The sequence below is a fragment of the Bufo bufo genome, chromosome 3, assembly GCF_905171765.1.
Source record: "Bufo bufo chromosome 3, aBufBuf1.1, whole genome shotgun sequence".
Lineage (NCBI taxonomy): Eukaryota > Metazoa > Chordata > Amphibia > Anura > Bufonidae > Bufo > Bufo bufo.
This window is the reverse complement of record NC_053391.1, coordinates 615021456-615042014: the sequence shown is the minus strand read 5'-3', so window position 1 is coordinate 615042014 and position 20559 is coordinate 615021456. Positions and strand designations below refer to the sequence as shown.

Sequence of the window (20559 nt, the reverse complement as noted above, 5' to 3'; positions counted from 1 at the left end):
TCACTTCTTTGGGGGTTAACAGCCAAGTATGTGTGCTTGCTGGGCGTTGTAGTTTCACAACTGCTCGAGGGTCAAAGGTTGCTGATCGTTGACATAGGGGATAATTGTCTGATCGTCTGGGGCCACTGGCGATCACTAGAATGGGGGTCGTGTTCTCCCATTTGAATGAAATGCCGGACGTGCATGCATGACAGCCGCTCCATTCAACTGACTAGTGATCAGCAAGGACCCCAGCAGTCGGACCCCCGCTGATCAGACTCGTCCCCTATCTTGTGAATAGGGAATAAGTTGTTTAATTTCCCCATTGATTCCTATGGTAGACCACACGCTATAGTAGCATCCTTGTATATATTTGACTGAAGTGTCTCCTTAGGCCTCTTGCACAGGACCGTATGTATTTTGTGGTCCGCAAAAAATACGGATGACATCCGTGCATTCTGTATTTTGCGGAACAGAACAGCTGGCCCTTCATAGAACAGTACTATCCTTGTACTTAATGCGGACAATAATAGGACATGTTCTATTTTTTTGCAGAACAGAAATACGGACATACAGAAATGGAATGCACACGGAGTACCTTCCGTTTTTTGTGTGGACCCATTGAAGTGAATGGTTCCGCATACGGTCCACAAAAAAAGGGAAGGGACACGGACAGAAAATACATTCGTGTGCAAGAGGGCTTCCATTTACGTTCTGTTTACGGAACCATTAATTTCAATGGATCCGCAAAAAAACTGAAGGTACTCCGTATACCTTCTGTTTCCATATTTCTGTTCAAAGATAAGAACATGTCCTATTATTGTCCGCATAACAGACAAGGATAGTGCTGTTCTATCAGGGGCCAGCTGTTCCGTTACGCAAAAAAAACGGAATGCACATGGATGTCATCCGCAAAAAATATGGATCCTTTATTTGCGGACTGCAAAATACTGAAAAAGCCATACGGTCGTGTGCAAGAGGCCTAAGTATCAAGTCTTGGTAATCCTCTGTGAGCTAAACATCCTTGGGCCTTTAGGGCTCATGCACATGAACGTGTGCTGGCGGGGCCCGTGCTGTGGACTGCAAATTGTGGTCCGTAACGCACGGGCACTGACCGCATGCCCACTGTCTGTGGACGTGGACCCATTCACTTGAATGGGGTCTGCGATCTGTATCCGACGGTCCGCACGGACAGAAGACCCACGGAAACACTCTGTAGTGCTTCCGATCTGTGCCTCCATTCCGCACTCCACCGTATCATCCGGATTGCAGCTCCATGATTCAAGTGATGTTTGCCGCAATACAGGCACGGCTGGGCTACGGCAGTGTGCATGAGACTGCTCACTGTTAGGGCTCGTTCACACCAACGTGTGCTGCCCGTTGCCGTATTGCGGATCCGCAATACACGGGCACCGTTCCGTGGCCATTCTGCATCATTCATTTCAAAGGGTCCGCAAATTCCGAGGTGCGGAACGGAACACACTACGGAGTGCTTTCTGGGGTTCCGTACCGTGCTTCCGCACCGCAAAAAGATAAAACTTGCTCTATCTTTTTGCGGAACGGAAGGATCGCGGACCCATTCAAGTGAATGAGTCTGCGATCCCCAGGCGCCTGCCACACTGACGGTGCCCATGCATTGCGGACCGTAATTTGCGGTCCACAGCACGGGCTTCACGCATTCGCGTGAACGAGCCCTTATTTAGGCTAAATTCACATCTACAGCGAAGGTTCCAGCAGGAGCTTTGGTGCATATTCTTCAAAAAATGTCGCTGCATGCAGTGGTATTTATTTACGGAGTCCAGCAGAGTGCTGAAAACCAGACGAACCCCATTATGGGATCCATCGTGAACGTAGCCCTAGCTTCTAGGCAACCTCTCGGCACAGGACTGAGATTTGTTTCGCTCGCAAGGCCAGCTCGACCACCAGATTTGTCAAGCAAAACAGTGACGTAGCACCTGGTACACAGTATATACATGTGAGAATATATGCAGCAGAGCTGGGTTTGTCGTCTTGTTGATGGCAATGAAGTGAATGCTGAATCCTCTCCTGCTTTGTCTGTACATGAACGGTGGGAGGAGAAGCAGTGACAGGAAGGAGGGTGAGAGGCGGCTGATCACACCCAGGAAGCACACCACAATGACCATGTAGCTGAGCCCTCTGTGTACAGGGATCACTGGCAACACAGCACAGTGCCCAGTATGAACCCGCTGGACACTTCTGGTAAGAGATGTTTGCAGTTAGTAGAATCAGGCCATTGCACAGTCTGCTGTGTCCAATCTGTGGCTTTTGGAACCGTTGTGAAATGGGAATCATAATGCAAAGGAAATGGCTTGGAAGCTGGGAGGTACAGCAGAGCTGAGTTTGTAATCTGAATACCTTTCTAATATTCCAATGTCTTTTTTGGTGTTCCGTAGAAATAAAACTGCATGCAGAACTTTTTTTTCCATCTAAAATACCAGATTTCTGAAGGAAATGGCTCAAAAGGATGCCAAATGTGCATAACTGATGCACAGGGTCCGGTTTTTCTTTATTTTTCTTTTCTTCTGATGGATCAGAAGAACCAAAAAATAGCGGTGATGTGAACTCGCCCTAAGGCCTCTTGCACACGACCGTATGTCTTTTTTAGTATTTTGTGGTCCCAAAAAAACCGGATCCGCAAAAAATACGGATGACATCCGTGTGCATTCTGTTTTTTGCGGAACGGAACATCTGGACCCTAATAGAACAGTACTATCCTTGTCCGTTATGCGGACTATAAAAGGACATGTTCTATTTTTGAACGGAAAGGAAATACGGAAACGGAAGGCATACGGAGTACCTTCAGTTTTTTTTGCGGATCCATTGAAATGAATGGTTCTGTATACGGTCCGTATACGGAATGCAAAAAAAAACGGAAAGTAAACAGAAAAAAAAAATGTTTGTGTGTCTTTTTCAGTATTTTGCGGGCCATTTTTCCCAGATCCATTTTTCAGTTTTGTTTTGTTTTTTGTCGTGTTTCCGGTTCCGTACCCGTTTTTCCGTTCCGTTTTTCCATATGGCATATACAGTATACAGTAATTACATAGAAAAAATTGGGCTGGGCATAACATTTTAAATAGATGGTTCCGCAAAAATGGAACGGATACGGAAGACATACGGAGTACATTCCGTATGTGTTCCGTTTTTTTTGCGGACCCATTGACTTGAATGGAGCCACGGAACGTGATTTGCGGGCAATAATAGGACATGTTCTATCTTTCAACGGAAGGGAAAAACTGAAATACGGAAACTGAATGCATACGGAGTACATTCCATTTTTTTTTTGAGGAACCATTGAAATGAATGGTTCAGTATATGGACCGTATACGGAACGCAAAGAACGTTCGTGTGGACGAGCCCTAAGTGAGATTTTCAAATTGAGCACAAAAAGCTATATCATTAATAGCCACGCATTATTATTTATTGATGCCCACAATAACATGTGGCTTGTAGCTGCGCCCAATTAAACCCGCACCTGCGCCGAGAACAGAGCGGGGAGAATGGTGACTGTAGGACCCCTGCATACGCTGCCACCGCTCCCATTCATTTCTATGGGGCAGACGGAAATAGCTCAGCTATTTTCAGCGGCCCAATAGAAATGAATAGAGGGTGGCTACACATGCACAGTGCTCCCTCCACCACCTTTCCCCGCTCTGTTCTCGGTGTAGGTGCGGGTCCCAGACAATGGGGACATATCCTAGCGATATACCCCCATTGTCTGTGATGGGAATACCCCTTTAAGTATATGGGGTCATTTATCAAACTGGTGTAAAGTAGAGCTGGCTTAGTTGCCAATAGCAACCAATCAGAAACCTCCTTTCATTTTCCAAAGGAGCAGTCCAAAATGAAAGGTGGAATCCGATTGGTTACCATGGGTAACCGAGCCAGTTCTAGTTTACATCTTTTTGATAAATGACCCCCATAGTTTCCATTTCTGAAATAGTGATAAATCATGACATGGCCGCGCGCACACAGTGCTGTTTAATAGACGGCAAAGATTTGATGTTTTCCCATCATCATACAGGCTTGATGGGGCTTTTGTGTCATATGAAGCTATAATACTTAGAAATATAAATACTTAGGTTAAAGAGGTATTCTGGTTATATGAATGGATGGAGTACTCGGCTATCTGCAGCAGCCCCGTGGAGAGTGAATGGATCCGCACGGTGCATGCTTGACCATTCGCTCCATTCATTTTGGGGGTTGGGGCCTCCGTTCTCGTGATCCTATCTTAATATAACCGGACTACCCCTTTATTGTCTCTTTCAAATGGTCCTTAAGGGATTGTCCAACTTTATATAGCTTTTTAAATACCCCTACCCAGTGAGGCCTGTGGAGAGAAGCATACTTACCTGCTTCCCAGTGCTCGGTCCCGGCTCCGAGGGGTCCACCACTGTCTTCACTGTACTTTGGATTCTGCATGGACGGGGACATGTGCACCACTGAAGCCAATGCCCGGCTGCAGCTGTGACATGTCCCCAAGCAGCACGTGACCCAGCAGTGATTTCCATCAGGGATTGTGAGAACAAACCAGGTGCTGGTCAAAAACACAGAACAGGAGCAAAGCTCTCCATGGAGGCAAATGACCCCCGTTCAGACTTAATAACTAAACCATATTAATAACTAAAATAATGACATGACACCTTGTGTTGGAATAAAAATGGCCGCAATGCTTTATTAAGGGTAAATAAATTAATAAATAATTAAAACTTCAAATTCATTAAATAAATAACCGAAATCCACTCAGCAATAGCTGAGTGATACAGCCCCTCTAATAAAGCATAAGAATAGGGAGGGAGGACGGGGCGACGATCCCGTCTTGATAAAAATTGGCCCAGACGCGCCGCCGAAACCCTCTTTTTAAGGACCAAACGTTCCCGCCGCTGGCATCCACACCAATCAGCTGTCCAGAAATCTCCCCCAGCAACCAGCTGCACCAATCAGGGAGGATCCCTGCTTGACATCCAAGGCTCAGGTGAGACCGGCCAAAACCAGCTGATTCTGACAGGACTTAACCCTTTCATGAAATAAAAGAGCGGGAAAGCAAGAAAAAGGGGGAAGGAGAGAAAAACGAGCAAAACCATACTAAAATATACATATTAATGGTGTCATTGCCCCCATGTGTCCCCCAAGCGAAACGCTCTGGGGGGCCCGAACATTCTACCTGATCTCTGAGTAGCTTCCTCTCCTGGCTTTGCCTCACAATCACTGATGGAAATCACTGTGTGAGTATGGACTTAGGCTACGTCTACACGACGACATTTGTCGCGCGACAGATAGGGCACAACTACACTGCAACGTTTGTAGCGCAACATTTTGTTGCACTAATGTCACGAAACAATTTTTATAATGGCAGTCTATGGTGTCGCACTGCAACATGCGACTGCAACGCAACAGTCGCAGAAAAATCCATCTCGGATCTGTTGCGTCGCAGTCGCAGCATGTTGCAGTGCGACACCATAGACGGCCATTATAAAAATTGTCGCGCGACATTAGTGCAACAAAATGTCGTCGTGTAGACGTAGCCGTAGGGTACGGCCCAATGATGCCGCCAAGCCATGCCCAGCAGCAGCCATAGTCACACGATTTGACCACAAGCTATCTATCCAATCACAACAACCACGTAAGAACTAGAATACAGCTCAGGTCATGAATATGTCATTAAAATATGAGTATGCAGAACACCACACGGTTATAATGCATAGACGGGGATACCGTATTACTCACGGGCAGTACTGCCACATCCCTGCACAACCCAGCAGACCTAGTATTCACATTACACAGATTTCTAATACCGTAACATCCTCCATTTCTTCTCAGTTACAATGGAGAATTACCAGGTGCTGAGGGTTATAGGAGAGGGCTCGTTCGGCAGAGCTCTTCTCGTGAGCCACCTAAACGCCGCCGATAAGTATGTAATGAAAGAAATCAGACTTCCAAAGGTAAGATAGTGTAGGATTATTATTATTATTATTATTACATTTTCCAGCTATGTCATTACCAAAAAGAACATTACAAATGTCAGTGCGAAGTCTGAACATAGCCTAAGGCCAGAGACACACGAGCGAGTTCAGTGCGTGAAACTCGCAGCGTGTGTCAGTGAGAGGCCCCGTTATGGCCTCTGCTCCTCTGATGATGATTTATACTGCTGTGTGGCTCGGTATGACAGCATTATGTCAGTGTAATTCAGTAGATTCCAGGACTCCCAAATCATTATAATGCTGTGCGATCCCGACAGAGGAGCGGAGGTCAGAACGGGAACTCCCACTGCTGTGAGTTTCACGCACTGAACTCGCTCGTGTGTGTCTGGCCTATGGAAGCCAAACACTAGTACCTGAGAACAGGGTTCTCCGAGCTATTTATCAAAACAGTTCTTTCTAATGTCGTGTGCAAGAAAGATTGTTAGGTTAATACTTACTCCTCCTATGCCATCGTCTGCACACAGGCTGCGGGCTCTTCCGCCTGGTTCCCGTCCAGATGTGTGCGCTTCTTCTCCTGTTTTATAAAGTACAAAGAAAAGGGGAGGGTTTAGTGGTAGGGGCGGAGCCTATCACAGTCAAATTTACTATAAATGAAGCAAGAAACTGGCATAAGCTATAGCTCAAGTCTACGCCAGCCCCTGACATACGTAGATTTGAGTTTCTGGTGCACAGTCAGCCAGAGATGCACCTAATTTATTAAGAGGCCTCTGACTCCTAATAAATTAGGCTTATCTTACTCCAGCACACAGGAGATCAAGGTTGATGTATGGGAACGCTATTCTATTGGGGCACATCCCTTTTCAATGAAGCAAAGTCCTTTCCCATTAGGACATGGCAAGGCACAGATAATTCCTCTAAATCTAATTCCATCTTGTGCCAAATTTTGTCACAATCTACACCAGATTCTAGGTGCTCTCACACAGTGTTGTAACTTGAAGATTCTGGGGCCCAGTGCAAAATCTATGACAGAGCCCTCCTTAAATCTGGTGATTTCTTATGAGGCACAAGGGTCTTTGGGGCCCCCCTCAGGTTCTGGGGCCCGGTAGCGACTGCTACCTCAGCACCCCCTATAGCTACGCCCCTGCTCTCACATTAGTATAGTGTATGTGGGCCATTGTAGCCATCAATGTAGAAGCAAGAGTGAACCACTAGGTACCATGTGAGGTCTGCAGCTGCTTGGGACCCATGATGCCCTTCTGGTAGCCAGTGTGTTCGGTGCAATGTCTCATAATAAGTTTGTCCCATCAGAAGAACCACCCATGCTGAAGATGCTCCACAGACCCCACCGCTCGGTGACCAGAGGTGTTACCAAGAACAGCTTCTAATATCTACATGTGTACTGATGGCTGGTTCACTGGGTCCTCAAAAGAAAGAGACTCTTTATAGTAACTCCCCCTTAGCGTTCAAATAAGATTTTAGTACATAGGAGCTAGTCACATTATCCAGCCACCATTGGTATTTATCAAATGTTATTTCCTACTCAACAGACAAACTACAATCTCCTCTCCGCAAAATTGCGGAACGGATGCGGACCCATTTTGCGGATGTGTGAATGGACCCTAAAGCTGTAGAGTAGTGTTCCTCAACTCCAGTCCTCAGGGCCCACCTACCGCTCATGATTTGAAAATATCCTACAGAATGAATACCTGGGGTAAGTTCTGATGCATTGACAATAATTATATCACCTGCTCAATATTATGGAAATCCTGAAACCATAACCGGCAGGTGGGCCCTGAGGACCGGAGTTTAGGAACAACTGCCATAGAGCATCCACAAACTTCTTAATGCATTACCGATAGTCTCTGTCATAAAACCCCGGGGTGATGATCCCTTCTCTCTGTTAGATGTCACTTTGCACCACAGTCTTATAACCGTATAATAATTCTGTTTTCTCACATTTTCTAGTCTTCAGCTGCAATTAAAGAGTCCAGACAAGAAGCGATTCTCCTGGCGAAGATGAAACATCCCAATATAGTGAAATTCCGGGAGGCGTTCGAAGGTGTGTCATATGACGGTACAGATATGAAAATGTCCCTGTACTTTGGGAAAACTTTTTATATGATATAGCCGCATATTAAAAGTTCGGTGGGGCTCCAAGCTCTGATCGCTAGAACGAGGAGATAGAAGCGCTCACATAGTGCATCTCTCCTCGCTGCAGGAGGAGGAATCGAAACGGATTCATGGATGTATCAAAACTGGTGTAACGTAAAACTGGCTTAGTCGTCAATAGCAACCAATCTGATTCCACCTTTCATTATTCAGAACTCCTTTGGAAACTAAAAGGTGGAATCTGATTGGTTGCTATGGCCAACTAAGCCAGTGCTACTTTATACCAGTTTTGGTAAATCCATGGACTTTCTATGAAGGCTGTCTCATGCAGCGAGGAGGTAGATTAATGTATGTGAGCATTTCCCTCTAATCGTTTTAGCAATTGGCAGTGGTCTGAGCGCTCGGACCCCCACCAATCAAAATTTTTAATATGTTGCTAGAACATATCAAGTTTTCTCAATATACAGAGCCTCTTTTAGGGCTCTTTCACACCTGCGTTCTTTTCTTCCGGCATAGAGTTCCGTCGTCGGGGCGATCAGTTTTATCCTAATGCATTCTGAATGGAGTGAAATCCGTTCAGGATGTCTTCAGTTCCGGAACGGAATGTTTTTTGGCCGGAGAAAATACCGCAGCATGCTGCGCTTTTTGCTCCGGCCAAAAATCCTGAAGACTTGCCACAAGGCCGGATCCGGAATTAATGCCCATTGAAAGGCATTGATCCGGATCCGGCCTTAAGCTAACCGTCGTTTCGGCGCATTGCCGGATTCGACGTTTAGCATTTTCTGAATGGTTAGCGGGGAGCGGGGGAGCAGCATACTTACCGTCCGTGCGGCTCCCGGGGCGCTCCAGAGTGACGTCAGGGCGCCCCAAGCGCATGGATCACGTGATCGCATGGCACGTCATCCATGCGCATGGGGCGCTCTGGCGTCATTCTGGAGCGCCCAGGGAGCCGCGCGGACTGTAAGTATACCGCTCCCCGCTCCTACTATGGCAACCAGGACTTTAATAGCGTCCTGGCTGCCATAGTAACACTGAAAGCATTTTGAAGACGGATCCGTCTTCAAATGCTTTCAGTACACTTGCGTTTTTCCGGATCCGGCGTGTAATTTCGGCAAGTGGAGTACACGCCGGATCCGGACAACGCAAGTGTGAAAGAGGCCTAAGGGTCCATTCACATGTCCGTAGTGTATTGAGGATCCGCAATACAACCGGCTGGCACCCCCATAGATCTGCCTATTCTTGTCCGCAATTGCGGACAAGAATAGGACATGTTCTATTTTTTTCCGGAGCCGCGGACCGGAAGATCGGGGGCACGCTCCGGAAATGCGGATGCGGAAAGCACAATGTGTGCTGTCCGCATGCATTCCTGCCCCATAGAAAATTAATGGGTCCGCACCCGTTCCGCAATTTGCGGAACGGATGAGGACCCATTCTACGGACGTGTGAATGGACCCTAAAGCTGATGTTCACCTTTGTAAACCTGTACCTACTATTTATACAGCTTCTCCTTAGGTTCACCTCCTGTAAAGCCCCAGATTTACTGCTCAGGATTGTGTTTTTTTTCCAATTCCACTCTATTTGGATTTTTTTTTTTCCGCTTCCAACTACATTTTTTGCCATAATAAATGGTGGCATTAGAAAGTCCAACTTGTCCTGCAAAAAATAAGCCCTCATACAGCTATGTGACCGGAAATATAAAAAAGTTATGGCTCACAGAAAATAGGGTAGAAAAATGAAAACGAAAAAAACGAAAAAACCTCTGGTAGCCAAGGGGTTAAATAAAATTACAGAATTTGAGATGCAGATGCTGCAGAACCTCTTTTCTGAAAAGTAAGGAAGAGATTCCTGTCCACCATTGATTGCTTGGATAAGGCCTCGTCCTTCTCATAAGAAGGTCTGCAGTATATGAGATGTGTATTTTTGTGTTGTGTCCATATTGGTGATAACGAAGGGGTTGCCCAAATTGTAGAGTCCATTTAATTTCGGCCACCCATTGACACCAGTGTAATATGCAAGTGGTATCCAGCCGTAATACAGCCCCCAAAGTAGTCTATGGGGCCTTACTGTACCCAAGGGTGTAACTAGGCACAACATTTGGAAACACCCCAAGCAACTTCTCCAAAACCTCTCCTCCCGCATCGAGTCCTGCACCATTCAGGAGGAGGAGTCAGGAGTTTACTAATCAATGGCTGATAAAAGCTCTTCCCCTTATTAATGCCCCTCCCTTCATCTGAGGGCTTGGGTCCCTGTAGTTTTATAATCTTCTGTCCTTACTGTAACCTAATTATCTCTCCACGTACTGACCTTCCACTTACACAAAGAAGCAAAATTGAACATGCAGTGTAAAGCATGAGGGAGATACAGAACAGCAGACCAAGTTTAAATGGAGACAGGACCTCCTATACACAGTGCAGCTATCATAGGGAATCTGTCACCCCAATTTTGGACTACATCTATAGGTATACATGAGTATAGTAGTTTTCCTATTGCCGTCCAATCCCCAGCTGTTATTGCTCAGAGCTGCATTGAAATACATAGTCAGGACTGCTGTGCATGTACACATGAGTCCTCTCCATTGTTAGGACAGCACAGCAGTCCGGACTGTGTAATTCAGTGCAGCTTTGAACGCTGACAGTGAGGTAATGGGAGGCATGCTGGACATGCTTACAGTGGGCATTGCTTGTGAATGATCCTTTGGTTGATTATTGCCCCATATACAGTAAATGGGCCGTGAAAAGGGTGTTTAAAAAACGAGTTGAAAAAAGGTATTAAAATAATTAAAAAATTATACTCCCCAATCTAAACTCTCTCCGCTCCAATGCTGAGTGGTATACGGCACAGTGATTGGCTGCAGCAGTTTAGGGGAACCTCACCGCTGTAGTCTGGCGGGGAGGATCGGAGAGAATACACTAGAACAAGGGGGAGGTACAGAGTGGTAAGTAAGTTGCTTCTATTATTTTAAGACCTTAGTCATCCGTACAGTTCATTAAAAAAATGTTTTAACTCTGAAAACCCCTTTAAGGCCTCATGCACACGACCGTTGTTGTGTTCCGTTCCGCAAAATGGGGTTCCGTTGTTCCGTGATCCGTTTTTGTTTCCGTGTGTCTTCCTTTATTTTTGGAGGATCACCAGACATGAAGGAAAGTAAAATAAATAAATCTAAGACAGGTTTGCCATGCAAATGATAGGAAAAAAACGAACGCGGACGCGGATGACAATCCTGTGTGCCTCCGTGTTTTTTTGCGGTCCCATTGACTTGAATGGGGCCGCGAACCGTTTTCCGTGACAAAAATAGGACAGGTTATATTTTTTGGACGGACTGGAACCACGCATCACGGACGCGGATGACAAACGGTGCATTAGCCGAGTTTTCAACGGACCCATTGAAAGTCAATGGGTCCGCAGAAAATCACGAAAAACGGAACAACGGACACGGAATAAAACAACGGTCGTGTGCATGAGGCCTAAGTCTCAGTGCGGGGAAGGCATAGAGATCCTCTGTGATCTATTAATCTAGCTATTTCTCATATACATGAAATATGTTTTTAAGTTAGGTACCAAGGGGTTTCCTAAAATTCTATATTAATGGTTTATCTCCCTTACATACAGACATTATCATCACTTGCTGTCCCCAGTGGGGCTCACCATCTAAATTCCCTATCAGTATGTCTTTGGTTTAAACCTAAATTCCTTTTATATTACTGATCCCGGTACCTTCAGCATTGGTTTGAGTTCTACTTTTAACATCATTTTTTTCTGCCTATGGCTGTGTAATGACAGCGGATGACCACCTGTATATAGTGATGGAATACTGTGATCGGGGCGATCTGCTGGAGACCATTAAACTTCAGAGAGGAAAGCTGTTTCCAGAACACACAGTAAGTGTCACTTATTTTCTTCGTACACAGAAATGATAGGGCTTCTTTAATGGCATCTGTCAGCAGTTTTGTACCTATGACACTGGCTGACCTGTTACATGTGCACTTGGCAGCTGAAGGCGTCTGTGTTGGTCCCATGTTCATATGTGCCCGCATTGCTGAGAAAAATTATGTTTTAATATTTGCAAATGAGCCTCTAGGAGCAATGGGGGCATTGTCGTTACACCTAGAGGCTCTGCTCTCTCTGCAACTCCTGCGTCCTCTGCACTTTGATTGACAGGGCCAGGAGTGATGATGATCACGCAGCCTGGCTCCGTCAATCAAAGTGGAGAGGACGCTGCAGTTGCAGAGAGAGCAGAGCCTCTAGGTTGTATGCCTTACTTTTATGGTGGTAGGTATTGTCATAGTAGAATTTAGGGATGATCCCTCCTCTATGCATTTTACAATGTGGATCCCAAAACTGAACTCCATATTCAGAATGTTGGCTTAAAAGGCTTTTATAGAGCGATGGGCCAAAGTGGAAGATATTGGAGCGCATATTTATCCCAACAGGTGTATCAGAACTTGGTCAGTACCTGAATAAAAACATAATGATAAAAGACAATGTGGGGGTCTATTATGATGGGACTTTTTGAGGTGAGTTCTGCTTTGAGTTGGCAAAAAGTTTGTCATGGTTATAAAAAGTTGCACGTTCTTTGTTCAATTTGGTGCATCTTTAAAAATAACACTTTTGTCTACAAATTCTACTCTGCTTTTCCAACACCACCCCCTACTGGAGTGATATTGCAATTTTTCTTTTTGCAACTTAAAAAAAAGTCACAAAGATAAATCTGGCATGAAACTAATTACGGTACATAATTTAACCATGACCACTTTTAAACCACTTTTCAAATCTACATGGGTGGTGTAAAACAGCAAAAAGGCACATCTTTTGGCGGATATGTAGGTGCTAGAGTAAGAGCCGCAAGGCTTCCCTTATATTGACCCAACCAGTGTACAAATTCTCCTGGTAGGTTAAGGTTGTGGTGCCCCTAAACCCTGGTTCTAGGCGCTATATCACAGTTCCATTTTGTGCCCTCATATTCCAATTTAAAGTTGTGTTACGCGATGTACCCCTAACAGGGTGTTGCCAGAAATCCCCCGAATTTGAGATGCTATTCACCTAGATCCTTTTTTAACTTGCCAACCTCAAAAATCCTCTTCACTTCCCTCACATTCTTGTTCGTACTGTCCATCTTCATGCATCTGGGGAGATTTATCAATAGCCGGCGGCGTATGCTGGGTTACAATAACCAGGTACACTACCGGGTGCTGCGCACGACTCTTCATAAATTAGGCGCAGCATCCGGCAGTCCATGAGCCGCAACTGAAATCTAGGGTAGAAGATTATAAATGTGGCTTGGCCAAAGGCCCTGCCCTTTCATTTCACCACCCGGGAAAGTGGTGAGGATGGCGGAGAAACACCACTTGCAAAATAATTTTTGCGCAAGTGGCATTCAAAAATGAACACTAGGTGTACGACTTTTTCACGCCCGTTTTCTGTCATAACGTAATGATAAATCTGTCCCATCGTGTCTACCAGTAATACTACCATCAGGGCTAATGATTTGTCCTAGGCATCTATTCTTCTGGTGCCATTCCTTCTATGACATAGGAACAATTTGGGAGGCAATGGTTGTAAAGAAGTTATTTGTTTATCTTTTTCATTGTATAAATGGTCTTTATTATGCTTTGTGATCTGACGTTAAGGATTCTGCATTATATTCATATTTCTGTAATGTTGTGTTTGTCCTTTATTTGAAATAATTCAATAAAAAGTGATTAAACATAAGTCATATGTTCATCTCAACTTTAAAAGAAGAAATATCGAATTAAAGAAAATTCCTATTAATAAACAGCCAACCCCCATACAATATACCGTATTCCACCCTATAAGACGCACTTTCCCCCCCAAAAAAGTGGGGGGGAAATGGCAGTGCGTCTTATGGGGCGAATTCTGCCGTTTACACTGATACACCGCCGACCGCATGCTGCACAGCGCGGTCGGAGGTGTATCAGCGAGGAGGGGCTGGCATCTAGTTTTGTAATGGCAGCGGGGCCCGTGCAGTCACTGTATTCTATTGCACCGGGCCCCGTTCACTGTACTAATCATATCTAACTGCAGGCAATGTTTAACTATAGAATATCTTCAATCCAGCAGCCTGTACTTTAGTCCGCAGGAGGCTGGGCGGGCGGGCACTGGCAGCGTAACTCACTACATCACGCGCCTGCTCCGCCCACTTTATGAATAAAGCAGGCGGCGCGGGCACGTGACGTAGTGAGTTACGCTGACAGTGCCCGCCCGCCCAGCCTCCTGCCTGCTATGGTCGTAAGTACAGGCTGCTGGATTGAAGATTTTCTATAGTTAAACATTGCCTGCAGTTAGATACGATTAGTACAGTGAGCGGGGGCCGGTGCAATAGAATACAATGACTGCACTGGGCCCCCGCTGCCATTACAAAACTACTGTAGATGCCAGCCCCCACCCCCTGTATTGGGGGTCATTCACAATACACAGGGACACTGTTATGGACGGATCTGTGGATGACACATAACATAAGATGCTATTAACCACTTCCCATCTGGGCCATTTGCCCCCTTCCTGACCAGGCCTAATTTTGCAAATCTGACATATCTCACTTTATGTGGTAATAACTTTGGAACGCCTTTACTTATCCAAGTCATTCAGAGATTGTTTTATCGTGACACATTGTACTTCATGATAGTCATAAATTTGAGTCAATATATTTCACCTTTATTTATGAAAAAATCCCAAATTTAAATGTCTGAAGTCACTTTGTGGGGCCTACATAGTGGATACCCCATAAATGACCCCATTGTAGAAACTACACCCCTCAAGTTACTTAAAACCGATTTTACAAACTTTGTTAACCCTTTAGATGTTCCACAAGAATTAAAGGAAAATGGAGATCAAATTTTTCAATTTCACTTTTTGGGCAGATTTTCCATTTTAATCCAATTTTTTTCTTTAACACATCGATGGTTAACAGCCAAACAAAGCTCAATATTTATTACCCAGATTCTGCGGTTTACAGAAACACCCCACATGTGGTCATAAACTGCTGTATGGGCACACGGCAGGGCGCAGAAGGAAAGGAACTCCACATGGTTTTTAGATGCCATGTCCCATTTGAAGCCCCCCTGATGCACCCTTACAGTAGAAACTCCCAAGAAGTGACCCCATTTTGGAAACTAGGGGAAAAGGTGCCAGTTTTATTGGTACTATTTTTGGGTACATATGATTTTTTGATCATTCATTATAACACTTTATGGGGCAAGGTGACCAAAAAATTGGTTGTTTTAGCACAGTTTTTATTTATTTATTTTTACAGCGTTCACCTCAGGGGTTCGGTCAAGTGACATTTTTATAGAGCAGATCGTTACAGACGTGGCGATACCTAATATGTATATTTTTTCTTATTTATTTAAGTTTTACGCAATAATAGCATTTTTGAAACCAAAAAAATTATGTTTTAGTGTCTCCATGTTCTGAGAGCTATAGTTTTTTTTATTTTTTGAGAGATTTTCTTATGTAGGGGCTCATTTTTTGCAGGATGAGGTGACGGTTTTATTGGTACCATTTTGTGGGACATACGCTTTTTTGATCACTTGGTGTTGCACTTTTTGTGATGTAAGGTGACAAAAATGGCTTTTTTTAAACATTTTTTTTTTTTATTTTTTTTTTATGGTGTTTATCGGACTGGGTCGATCATGTGATATATTTATAGAGCCGGTCGTCACGGACGCGGCAATAACAAATATGTCTATTTTATTTATTTTTTTCTATTTTTAACTTTTTTTTTTTTATTCTTTACTTGGTGAATTTTTTTTTTTACATGTGAAACCTTTTTTTTATTTATTTTTTTAACACTTTATTTTTTTTACACTTTGCGTCCCCCATAAGGTCATACAAGACCTCTGGGGGACATTTAACTTCACTTTTTTTTTTTTCCACTGTTGATTTCTCCTGTAACTGGGGCTGACATAGTTGTCCCAGTCACAGAAGAAATGCACCCCCAGAGAGGCTGTACAGCGCAATACAGCGCTGTACAGCCTTAGTGCAGTGCTGATCGAGGTCTCTGAAAGACCTCACAGCTCCTGCACTCACCCTTCTCCTGCACTCACCTGGTCTCCAGGTGAAAACAGCTGCTGGGGGATCGCTGGTGGAGTGTAAATGTACCAATCTCCCTCTCCTGCCAGCGCTAATGAGAGGGAGACGGTACAAGCATTTCTGAGCGCTGTAACTGCAAATTACAGCGCTCACATGCTCTGGAGACTATGCTGATCGGTCTCCAGTGAAAAGAGCTACTGGGGGGATCGCTGGTGGGGTGTGAATGTACCGATCTCGCTCTCCAGTGAGGCCGGACTAAAAGCGGAGCTAAAGGGAGGCCAGCATGACGCTGGTTTGGTTGGCGAGGAGTCTGGCGGTGGAAGGGTTAATTAGGTTTGCAGCCGGGAGATGGAGGGGTTGCCGGGGTAACAAAAGGGGGTGTGGTGAGGGGTATATATAGTATGGGGGAAGAGGGGTTCGGGGTGCCATTTTGTTTGGGCGGTTTAGCCAACTGACGTACCTGACTCCTCACCATGTCAGTGGAAGAAATGCTGGCGCAGATCAGGATGGAGGCGGAGGCCCGGGGACCCGACTGGTTGAGGGAGCAGTTAGGAGGCCTGCTTCAGGGACCCCCAGTGGCGGCGGTGATTCCTGAGGTCGGGGCTAGACGGCCGCGGCGGGCCCGACCGCCGGCGCGCTTAAGCCCGGATGAAACCCCACGGGTCAGACGCCGATTGCGGAGCCCCTCCGGGGACCCTTCACGGCGGGGAGCGGCGCAGCAGGCTTCAGTCAGGCGTCCCCGCCGTGGGAGGAATCCAGTGCAGCGGCGGGCCCATGAGCAGAGCGGGGATGTAACCCCCCTCCCCCCGCTCTCTGCAGCAGCATCGGCCGGATCCGGACCAGGGTCTGCGGTTTCCCCCAGTGTGTCCGGTTCTGGGGGGGCCGCTCAGCGTGGGAGAGGGTCCGCTGTCGTACGGGCTGTGCAGGAGGCTCCCCAGGATTTGCACAGGCCCCATGCTTCCAGTGATTTCGGAGATGGCCACGCCCCCCATTTGACTGTTGCCATGCCAGGCAGAAGCTGGAGGGATGCTGAGGGAGAAGTAACAGTGCGGCCTGAAGACAGATGCAGCGCGGCAAGTACATCTGCAGAACGTCCTGTTGGTGAAATGGAGCGTCTGGATGCCGGATTAGCGGCGGCGGGATTCACAGCACCCGCGCGCCCTGGTGAGATATCATCGGGCCCCTTTTTGTCTTTACTGGGCTGTCCGGGGGGCGTCGGGGGTGCAGGACGGCCAGAGGAGGTGGGTAGGAGCCTGGGTAAGATCTTGGGTGGAGTAGCTGGGTGGTTGTCGGGGCTCGGGGCGGGAGGAGCATCGCCGCTGCCGGCTTGGGGTGTGGGGCCTGGGGCCGGGGGGACGGACACGGGGGCGAGTTCGGTGTCAGTGGGGTCGGCGTCAGTGCAAACTCAGGCTGGGGGTGAGGAGGATAGGCCGAGAGTGGATGACGGTGCACGGGGTGAGGTGTACGTGTGTTTTGAGGGTCCTTTAGGGGCGCACTTAAAACAGGAGGTTAGGGAACGGATCTGGAGGGGGGAATATGTGGAAATATTTTCCCTGCTCCCGTTGGAAAGGTTTCAGCTAGATAAGGTAAGGAAGGATGAGGGTAAAAAAGAGGAGGATGAGAAGCGGCGCTACCGCTTGATTCCGCGTACGTTTGCTAACTGGTTGCAGGCGTTCGCAATTTTGGCTAGCGTCATTGGTGAAAAGGCGCCGGAATGTTGTTCGGCGCTGTTTTGTTATATGGACGCGATTGGGGAGGCATACCGGGTTTATGGGGGTACGGGTTGGCTCCGATATGACGAGCAATTCCGTCAGAGGAAGGCGGTCCGGCCTAACATACGGTGGGACCACAAGGATATTGGGCTGTGGTTAAGGGTAACAGCCCCGGTACGGTCTGGGCAGCCCTTTCGGGGGGAGTCAGGGGGGTCAGGTCAAGGGAATTTCGCGGCAGCTTCAGCAAGAGGGTTGTGTTTCTTGTTTAATGACGGAAACTGTAAATTTGGTGCAAAGTGTAAGTTCAAGCACGAGTGTACCAATTGTGGAGGGTCTCATGGAGCGAATCGATGCTTTAGGGGAGGTCGGCAGAGAGGGGGGGACAATGTTGGAAAAGGGTCTGACGCCGGTGCAAGTGGAAAGGATGGCACGGTTTCTAAATAGGTACCCGCGGCGGGAGGCGGCGAGGTTGCTGGCTGAAGGTTTTCGAGTGGGTTTTGTTATTCCGTCAGTTTCGGGGCAAGGGTATGGGGTGCCTAAGAATTTGAGGTCAGCTTTAGAGCATCGGGAAGTAGTTTCTGAGAAATTGGCCAAGGAAGTGATGTTGGGTAGAATGGCGGGGCCGTTTCCCGTTCCGCCGTTGGTGAACCTGAGGGTGTCACCGTTAGGGGTGGTTCCCAAGAAAGAGCCGAATAAGTTTCGGCTTATTCATCACCTTTCTTTTCCAAAGGGGGCGTCGGTCAATGACGGGATAGATCCTGAATTATGTTCGGTGATTTATACGTCATTTGATGCGGCTGTGGATTGGGTACGGAAGTTGGGCCCGGGAACGTTGCTGGCAAAAATAGATATTGAGGCGGCGTTCCGTTTGTTACCGGTGCATCCGGAGAGCATGCACCTGTTGGGCTGTTGTTGGGAGGGGAGTTATTTTGTGGATAGGTGTTTGCCGATGGGGTGCTCCTTGTCGTGCGCCTATTTTGAGGCATTTAGTTCGTTTCTTGAATGGGTGATAGTTGAGGTGTCCGGTTGCTCTTCAATTATTCATTATTTAGATGATTTTTTGTGTCTAGGCCCGGCAGGTTCGGGAGTGTGTTCGTTGCTGTTGCACACGGTGCAGGCAGTTTTTGGTGAGTTCGGGGTTCCGTTGGCGGAGGGGAAGACAGAGGGGCCAGGTACTGAGTTGTGTTTTTTGGGGATTGTTATTGACACGGTGAGAATGGAATGCAGGTTGCCGGAAGATAAGTTGGTGAATTTGAGATTGGTAGTCGGTAGGGCAAAACGGGTGGCAAAAATTAGGTTGAGGGATTTACAGTCTTTGTTGGGTAAACTTAACTTTGCATGCAGGATTATGCCAATGGGGAGGATTTTTTGCAGGCGTTTGGCTCTCGTGACTGCAGGGGTTAAGTCTCCTCATCATTTTATTCGGCTGGGTAAGGAGTTACGGGGAGATCTGGAGGTGTGGGCACAGTTTTTGGAGTTGTATAACGGGAGGACGTTGGTGATGGGGGGGGTTGTGAGTAATGTTGATTTTGAGCTGTTTTCGGATGCGGCTGGGGGGGTTGGTTTTGGGGTGTACTGTCAGGGCAAATGGTGCGCGGGAAAGTGGCCGGACTCTTGGGTGGCTAAGGGTTGGGTCAGGAATTTGGCGTTGCTGGAACTGTTTCCAATTGTAGTGGCGGTGGTGCTGTGGGGGAAAAAATTTGCGAACAAAAAAGTGCGGTTCCATTGTGACAATATGGGAGTGGTGCAAGCAATTAATAGTCTTTCTGCGTCATCTCCGCTGGTTGTGAAGCTGTTGCAGTTTTTAGTGCTTAAATGTTTGTCCATCAATGCTTGGATTGCGGCGGTCCATGTTCCGGGAGTTTCTAACTGTATTGCGGATGCCCTTTCTCGTTTTCAGTTGGATCGGTTTCATCAGCTGGTTCCGGAGGCGGAGGCCGAGGGGTTGGATTGTCCATCATGTCTGTGGGAAATCTTGGAGGAACGGTAATGGGGCTGGTTCGGGCTTCCTTGTGTCCTGGCACCTGGGCTGCGTATGGTAAGGCATGGGAGGATTGGGAGAGTTGGTGTGTGCAGTTAGGTTTACAGGAAGGGGACTGGGAGATGGCGTTATTGTTATTTTTGGGTCACATTAGGGAGGAAGGTTGGTCTGTTGCACGGTTGAATAGGTGTGTGGCAGGGTTGGCCTTTGGGTTTCGGTTGAGGGGTTATTTGGATTTTACAAAAACATTTTTGGTGAGACAACTATTGAAGGGGTGGAGGAGGGAAAAACGGGTGGAGGATGCTAGAAGACCAGTGTCTTTTCAGTTGTTGATTGATATGGGGGCTCAGTTGGAGGCAGTTTGCAGGTCTAGATGGGAGGTTTGCTTATTTAAAGCGGCTTTTTCTTTAGCTTTTTTTGGGGCATTTCGGTTAGGGGAATTGGTAAGCAGTAGTGTATCGAGGGCAGGGGGTTTGCGGTTGGAGGATGTGGATTTGTATGTGGATCGGGTGGAAATACGTATACGGAAGTCGAAAACGGACTGTGAGGGCAGGGGAAGGCGGTTGTCTCTGTTTGAGGTTCCGGGATGTCCGCTTTGTCCGATCAGGTGTTTGCGGGAGTACGCTGGGGGGAGGGGCATAGGTAGTGAGCCTTTTCTGAGACACGAAGACGGGTCATTCCTGTCTCGTTTTCAATTCTTGGCAATTTTTAAGCGGTGCTTGAAATTGTTGGGGACGGATGCGGTAGGTTATACAGGGCACTCTTTCAGGATTGGCGCTGCGACAGAGGC

At 46.9% G+C, this 20559-nt stretch overlaps 1 protein-coding gene across 1 annotated transcript in view; it reads left to right on the top strand.

Annotated features, from left to right (window-relative positions):
- Positions 1 to 2128: 2128 nt before the first annotated feature.
- NEK3 (NIMA related kinase 3) overlaps positions 2129 to 20559 on the top strand; it is a 44521-nt gene continuing 26090 nt past the window's right edge. The window contains exons 1-4 of the mRNA XM_040426068.1: positions 2129 to 2199; positions 5818 to 5939; positions 7884 to 7977; positions 11808 to 11905. Coding sequence (XP_040282002.1) covers positions 2178 to 2199; positions 5818 to 5939; positions 7884 to 7977; positions 11808 to 11905 — 336 coding nt within the window. The 5' untranslated portion in view covers positions 2129 to 2177. The remainder of the gene's footprint in view (positions 2200 to 5817; positions 5940 to 7883; positions 7978 to 11807; positions 11906 to 20559) is intronic.